The sequence below is a fragment of the Macrobrachium nipponense genome, chromosome 13 (assembly GCF_015104395.2).
Source record: "Macrobrachium nipponense isolate FS-2020 chromosome 13, ASM1510439v2, whole genome shotgun sequence".
NCBI lineage: Eukaryota > Metazoa > Arthropoda > Malacostraca > Decapoda > Palaemonidae > Macrobrachium > Macrobrachium nipponense.
In genome coordinates, this window is record NC_087206.1 from 48086398 (window position 1) to 48094940 (window position 8543).

Genomic DNA, 8543 nt, shown 5'->3' on the forward strand with positions numbered 1-8543 from the left:
AAACTAATTGGTAAGTGAGAGGTGGATTCAGACTCAGTCTCCAACATCCAAAAATTCATGAAAAAGTGTTTTGCATTGAGTTGAAGATACAGGAATTTTAGGATAGGATATTTATGAGTTATTTATTAGAATGAAAATGTAAAAGATAAATAATGTGCTTGTTAAACAGTACCAAACGATTATTTCATAGAAAATATAGCGTATTTATTTTAATTTTCATTGGTGAAACAGGGCTCTATTGACCGTAGATTTTTGGCATGTTTTAATTTTGTTTGATTATTTTGTGTTTTCACTTATAAGAGAGAATATATAAACGTGTTTAATTTGTGTCCTTTTTATTTGGTCCTTGTTGTTGGTATAAGTAGTATAAGCCAGAGTATTAATTACGAAGGTCACTTCACGTTAAGTTAGGAATATAATATTTACAATTTATGATTGAAAGGAAATCTTGCACTCGTCCCAAGTAAGCTGGAGGTTGCATCATGCCTTGTTTCTAATAAACTTAGTTTTATGCTCTGTTTATTTTTTTTTAATCTTGCTATTGCCTCTGTATGAGTTTTGTTGGAGGATGACGGAATATTGCATGAAAAAAAACAAGTTTGGGCTAATTAACATAATAAGTTTAGACGACGAGTACATATTTCTTAATATACAAAAATTACCTGCAAATGTAACGTACTTTATATGCAATGTGGTAACTCTTGGAAGGAGAGCAGAAATAATGAGATTATTTTCTTCATAATGAGAAATGACACCTCACAACTGAAATCTGCATTGTTGAAATGAGATGACGCCTCTTGCAGGGGCGGTATGGTGCAGACGGGTGAGCAGTACGAGTTCATCCACCGAGCAGTGGCTCTGTACGAGGAGACCTTGCCCATCGTCTGCAGCGGGAAGTGATCGGAGGCCCCCGCTCCCTCGTCCGGATGCAGCTCCAGCAATCATTCGCTACTTCTGTCGCCTCACTAGTGGTTTGTAGTTGTCCTTAGCGTACGACGTGGCTCACTGTGCACTGCCAAGGTGATGACTGCTGTGTGGCTTCTGCCTTTTGGTGAGTGAAAGTGTCGGGAATCGCTGAAGATTGGAAAGGAAACTTCCAGCTGCCGATAAAGGGTAATCAATCACAAGTGCTTCTTCTGAAGCGCCACAGGATTATAGTCAGCATTCTTGGACGAAATGCTGACGCCATAGTCGTGGTTGTGTTCATAGATGACTTGGTGTAGTAAAAGTGATATCATTGTTGATATATGTTTATTTATAATTGAGCGGCTGCATTTAGGCTATACGTTCCCTGAAAAGACTTGAGTTACATAATAATTTCCATTTAGTTAAATGTGAAATCCAAATTACATTCATGTTTATGTATAAAGAACAAATATGTGTAAGATTATGTTGTGATCCCTGTCTGTATCTTTTCTCGTGTTGTAAATGCTCCATTATCCTTAGCGTGAAGTCCAGGATGGTATATATATATATATATATATATATATATATATATATATATATATATATATATATATATATATATATATATATACATATATATATATATATATATATATATATATATATATATCGTATATATATATATATATATATATATATATATATATATATATATATATATATTATACATAGAATGACTCAAATCTGGGAGCATATAGGATATAATTGATTTGCCAGATCCTAAACGCTTCTGAAAAGAAGTTATGTCACCGGGATATAAAAAAGCTTTAAATTAAAGATAAGTGACTTCCTTATGTACATGATGATTTGATGGAAAGAAAATTGTAAAATTTTGGGTATTTTTTATCTCTTTCGTGGTCCACTCTTAATTAAAGGGGAGTAGTCCAAGGCTGAATAACACATCTGAATAGTTTGCCTGGACGTAACGTCCACGCTCTCGCAGACCGTCACAGAATTTCTGAAATTCTGCTTCGAGATGAACTGACTTGTTCTGCATAATGCTGTAATTGGCCTAGAGGTTAGGGTACCTGAATGTAGGCTTATCTTAGGAAAATGAATTTTGAGTAAGTATTTGACACCATCCGAAGAACTAGACATTTCTTTATGTATCAACAAACAGTCATAGACACGCACACACTATAATATATATATATATATATATATATATATATATATGTATGTATTTATGTATGTATATATATACATATATATATATATATTATATATATATATATATATATATAAATATACATACATCTACTATATATATATATATATATATATATATATATATATATATATATATATATATATATATATATATATAATATATATATATATATATATATATCTATATATATATATATATATATATATATATATATATATATATATGGGGGTCTGTGTATGTACATATTCTTTTATGCTGTACAATTTCTTCCATATAACATACTTGAATAAACGTCCATCCATAAGGATCATTCTGAGTGTTGAGAGAGTGATGAAAGATTCAAGTCAAGAACCCAAGAAGAAAGTAGTTAGTGGTTGCTGACATGTAGTAGTAGTAGTACTAGATAGAAACGCATGATGTTGACATGTACTTTTGGACCAAAAATGAAGCTTGAAGCGGAAATGACCGTAACAATACTATGCATGTGGAAAGACTTCAGTGCAAAATGAATAATAGATGCAATGAATGAAGCAAATTCAGTTTATTTCCACCGGTGATTAGCTTAGGCCTAGCGTTTCAAGTTAACTTCGTTCCACAGACAGACAACTTTTCAGTTACCGGTCAGACTCGGATTTTTTTCTGATGTTATTTCTTTCAGAATTTACGAAACTTATTCATATATACATATTCAAATGTATGAAATACATCCGTATGCACAAAATATACACAAACACACACACAGATATATATATATATATATATATATATATATATATATATATATATATATATATAATATGCATGTAGAAATTCTCCTTCATTCAGTTTCTCTTCAATGTTAAGCTTTTTCGTAGCAAGTAACTCTAAAGGGTTAGATAATAGAGAAGTTGCATGGTAATTACGGTCACTATAATATATATATATATATATATATATATATATATATATATATATATATATATATATATATATATATTAGTGAGTACAATTTAAAGAACAATTTCTCTCTCTCTCTCTCTTTCTCTGTTAGATTAATAGGCACGCTTAGTTACGACCTGAGAAAGCTAGTATGGGGGGGGGGGGGGGGAGGTTTGTGTGGGTGGGGACGCTATTACGTATTACTTAGCGATTCTTCATATTTATGAACAATTTTTCTGGGTTGTTAGATTTCGTTAGAAAATTGGATTATCTCCGTTGTTACTGCTTGATGCATCCATCTACCAGTTAAAATCTAAGGACTGAGGTTAGTATTTACCTGGAACATATATGAATGCCAACGAGCATCTTTTGTCGCCAAAATGAGACAGCCTGTGCCCTCCCATCACGTGACAGTCGCAATGCTGGCTTGCCCGAGAAGATTTTGATTCCCGTAATAAGTCGTTGCCTGTAGGTTTTTGATACTGTGTCTGTAATGTATTGGGAGATGGCAACTCGATTTTATGGTTAATCTGTATACTAAATGTACGTCTCTAAAGAGTTGTAGTGGTATGAAAGATGCAGTTGTGTATGAAGGATTTGCAATTCCATAAAAAAAATGATTTTAAAGACAGCGTTGGTCATGACCAGGGATGACAAAGCGTTAGGGCAGCTGAAGATTCTGACAAACTAGTATTGTTTCAAAGTGGTCATTAGAAGCAAGACCGCTTCCTTTCCCTACCTTGATTTCTTTCTTGAAGCTTTGCTATATGACACATATAACTGATTCTTGTCGACATTTCTCACTGCAAAATGATCTGCCTTCACATTTCTGCTATTTCTTCCAATATACTTGATTGTGAAGCTGTCCAATTAACAATCGTTGATTAAAAATCTCTAGGTTTGATCTAGTCCGATTCTTTGTTAACAGATTTCCAGCTGCTGAAGTGGATAAATGGTTGGTTCTCATACGCATACGCACACAAAAGGGAACATTTGGAGGACTTCCTGCATCCTCCGTTATCATTTGGATACCTTTTGACACTGATAGTCCTACAGTTTACCAAAGAAAGCGAATGAACTCCCTTTTCGTATCAGTGCCCCGACAAAGCCAGTGTTGTGTCATCAGTTTACAGAATTAAGTCAGTTTCGTGCATTAATAGGAGGGAAATGGTTACCCACACTCATTTACGACCCGAAGTGAGTGAACAAGATGGTTTGAAGAGTCTTATTGGAATGGACATGTTCCACTTGGCTTGCTTGAGGCAGATTTAAAACAAGGGTCTGGTTATGTCTAATCTCATAATAGATCTGAGGAACTTAATTTCCAAGTTCTTGAACATTATTTGGAACGGCAGGGTTATGAAATATGGCGATTTGAAAGAAACTAGCAATAAGACCATTAAAGTACCAAAACAAACTAATATTGTTTGGCCACAGCGGAAGTTGATTTCCAAGTCTGCACTGATAGCATTTCACGAGATAAAGCAAGGATGAGAACCGGTTTCTCTGGAGGATTGTCTAAGAAGAGAGGATGAGCTGAGATTCTGAGAGTCAACTACTTTAGTGAGTAGTCCATTGATGACGATCAAGAAGAGATCTTGTGGAAGAACTACCAGAGGCAGGGAATGCGGGCATAAGGTTCATCTTCAGTCAAAACTGTAATAGAACTTTAAGAGAGAGTGAAGCCGTAAGCGAGTAGTATGAGTAAATTGCCCTTTTGCTAAACATACCGGAAGTGATAAAGATGTCAAAACAAAGTGCATTAGATACTCGAGAGTTCTTGGGAGACTGACAAGGCATGAACAGGTTGGGATGGAGGTTCGGCAGTGACTTGCCTCACTGGATCCATGTTTATGACGACAAACAAAGCTCTGAGTCTGAGCGTTTTCAAGGTAGCTTTTGAGTGGAATTTGTCCGGTCCCTAATCAAAGAATGATATTTCTAGCTTGTAACTGATTTTGTAGATCCTCATTACTGCTGTAACGTAGAAAGATAGGTAATGTCAAACTTAACATACCCATCGAGCGTTGTAATTCACATAGCTGAATGGCGACCCAGTTCCGTGGCGAGATGTATAGTCAGCTGATGACGTACTTCACGTAGGTCGAAAAGTATAATGTTCTTCTCTTGTGATATCAAAGACAGACTGAAATCATGCAAAGGCTGATATCGTACAAAAACAATGATAGTCTAGTTAACAAAAATTTGACTGTTGTTTTTAAAGTTCTACTACATGCACTAATTAAAGGGACATTGGTGAATAAGCTTACAAACTGAAAAAGACGAATATCATTCAAAATAGAGAGCATACTGAGCTCATTTTTGCAGGGCAGTGGCTTACCGCCAGTAGTAGACCTTGGTGTAAATGGGTAGCTACCACTCCCACCCCCCGCCCCAACCAGGAGTCATGGAAAATGGCATGGGACCTCATCTGTAAACACCTGCTGAAAATCGGAAGGCGCTACCTTTCTGGGTTACTAGGATTGTGGTTTGCTACTAATTTAGGTACAAAACTGAATGATAAAAACAGCAGTGAAGATTAGCTAGTGTATCGGAGTTACAAACATAGAATACCCTGACTTTTCAGCTGATAATTAATTATCTTACAACTTGTAGATTGAGATTGGTACGAATAGTATGATTATCATTTTGAGATTTATTTCTAAGCAACAAACAGCACCCCCAAAGCAAACAAGGTTTTGATTTACAGAATATGAGCCAGTTTTCTATTCGCTGTGCTTAATAATTATGTCCTTTTGTTTGGTACACGAAAGGCCTCTGGCCATTGTGGACATATAAGGACATTCTTTTTTATATTCCTTTCACGTCTAAAAATTATCAAGAGTTTTCAGGTGGCTTTGACGCTTCCAAATTCTAACTGAAGGTAAATGTAGTTTGAGAGTCTCATAACGACAGAACAAATGCATTTGTTTGTCGAAGCACAAGTTACTCTCCTTCAGAAGCCTACACAGTTTTCGTAGGATAAAAAGAGAAATGAGAATAACTCTAAGAATTTCGTGCTACTGTTTGTACTTGCTTCGAGATTTAGTGAATTACCCTGTCTGCCCCCAAAAATAGATGAAAGGTTATAATAGCTCAAAGTTGTCGCATAACTTAAATGGTAGCCTGTCTTTTTTTCCTAACTTTGAATTAGTTACGTTTTTAGAGGTGTTTATTGGCAGGCAATTGCTAACTTTAGTAATCACTCACTTCTGATTGACTCTTCACATTTGTTGTTTTTTTATCTTGCATCTTTGTTCCTGGAAGATTCTTTTTCACTCCTCCGAGTACTGAAGAAAAACTATGCACAAATGCAAGAGGTTGCCAAACAACAAGAAAAGAGATGCTTACCATCCCAATCGTTTTTCATTTTTATAAAATGCAAAGATGTGCTCATCGACACTCAATGGAACTTGGTGATAAGCTTCTCCGTTCGCAGTTTCGGGTTGAAAAGATGATTTGAAAGGTACATTTTTGGCATAAATCTTACATATTCCCTCATGTCTGTAAGGGCATAAATGGATGTGTATGAACATTTACTGAGTGAATTTATATACATAAAGGATTAAGAAAAACGACTTGCATTCGTATGACTTCATTTTTAGTTGTGAGGACACTTCGAACTGAAACTTGGTTCAGGCTACAGCTTTCTCTGTCTAAGAATAGCTATTGTTGAGTGATACGGGACGAGCAGACGCTATTTCATGTCATGTAAAAGCAATTGTCCAGCCATATCTAGCTCAGTTTGTTACTTCATTCACAACTACCATTAGCCCAGAGTAACCCAAGCAGCGGACTCCACTAAAAGATTGTCCCATGCATTTCAAAGTTAGGCAGTGACGTTCACTTCGACTCACGGTATGAAGACATATTCAGGATTTATTCGTAGTGGCTGCGTAGATCTGTTATGCTTTCTGCAACTCCTCTAGTATTGTGGCTATGAAATTTGACTTCACAGAACTCATCTCTCGTCTCTGGACCATTACTCATCATGGCAAGTGCAATGGCCCGAATCTGCGCCATTTCATTGCGTGCTTGCGCTTCGCCTTCCCCATGAATGTAGTTCGCCACTTACCTTCGCGGCTCCAGGGAAATTTTGAGGAGAGAAGAACAAATAACAAACTGAACTTGAATCGTCCATCTCTTTTTGTGCTCTTCTCAAGAAGAATTAGTTTGTGCTGCCTGTCAGGTTTCCTTCACTGGATTAGTAGTTGTCTGTGTCTCAAGAATGATTCCGTGCCGTCTAATATTTCACAAATGATGTCCTTCTACCAACAACTCTCAACGCAGACTTTACTTTAAATTAAAAATGTCTCAGGAAAATACGTTTGTGTATATATATACATATATACATATACGTGTGCATGTATCTATGTATGTATGTGTAAGTTTGAATGTGTTATATATGTATATATGTGTGAATGCATGCGTGCGTGTGTGTGTGTGTGTGCTTCTATGTGAGTATGCTTGCATCTATGCGAATGTATGACAGTAGGTTCCCAATCCATCTTTTTTTTTTCTTAGTGAAATGTCAGTTATACAGGACGCTTTTAATCCATAAGAAAACATACGTAAAAGTGCCATGATAGAATATTCACCCTGTACAAAAACGGATACATTTGTGGTCATTAAAAGTCGAAAGTGAAAGCAAAGCTTCATCAGAAAACTAATTAGCCTCCCGAGGAAGAAAGAGGCTGTGTGCAGTATCCCTCGGATGGGATGGCCCCTCCTCCAACATGTATCACTCACGGGCAGATTAACCATCGGATAGCGAAGATATGAATGATCTCTGTTCTTATATATTATACTAAATCTTACTATGTTGCTGTTGATTCCGTGCAGGACACAAGGTCCGAAATAGTTTTAACTGTTGCAATGTTATGAACTCGAATTGCACCGATGAAACGACAACGCTATTTTCAATTTATAACTTGTGCTCCTTTTCCCCTCGTGGTCCAACTCCAAGTGCTCTAGAAGCGATTCTTGGACTACGCGTCATTATTTCCGACTTCAACCAGTTTTATTTATTTCCAAATGCTATCTCACTTTTCCCGCCTATTCTCCTATCAACTGTATCCGGTGGCTGTGTCCACTGTGGCTGTTGCATGAATGAACAGTCTGGAAATCTCTTCTGAGCATTTTCCAGTTTCAACCAGGCACTTTTTTCAGACATCCGCTCCTTCTCAAATTAAAAACAAATGACAAACAGTATTTGATATGTTATCTTTCTTGCGCGATGTCGTTCTTTCATGTCACAGTTGGTAATCGTTTTGTCTTTTATGGCTTTAATAACCTCACAATACAAAACTTGCGGAAATATTAACTTTTTTATTTGTTATCTTTTTCGCCTCCCTATTCATGCTTGACTTCATGATCTATAGATTCCCTTCGCCCGAGAAGGACAATGATTAGCAGTGACCCAACATCTGCTTGATTCCCCTGAAGGCAAAAACAGATTGACCGTCTTCGTCTAGTTTAATTACTGTAC

At 36.3% G+C, this 8543-nt stretch overlaps 1 protein-coding gene across 1 annotated transcript in view; it reads left to right on the forward strand.

Annotated features, from left to right (window-relative positions):
* Window positions 1–1457, forward strand: part of LOC135225784 (uncharacterized) — a 94320-nt gene extending 92863 nt beyond the window's left edge. The window contains 1 exon segment of the mRNA XM_064265258.1: window positions 804–1457. Within this exon segment, the coding sequence (XP_064121328.1) occupies window positions 804–900 (97 nt within the window). The 3' untranslated portion in view covers window positions 901–1457.
* The last annotated feature ends 7086 nt before the right edge of the window (window positions 1458–8543 follow it).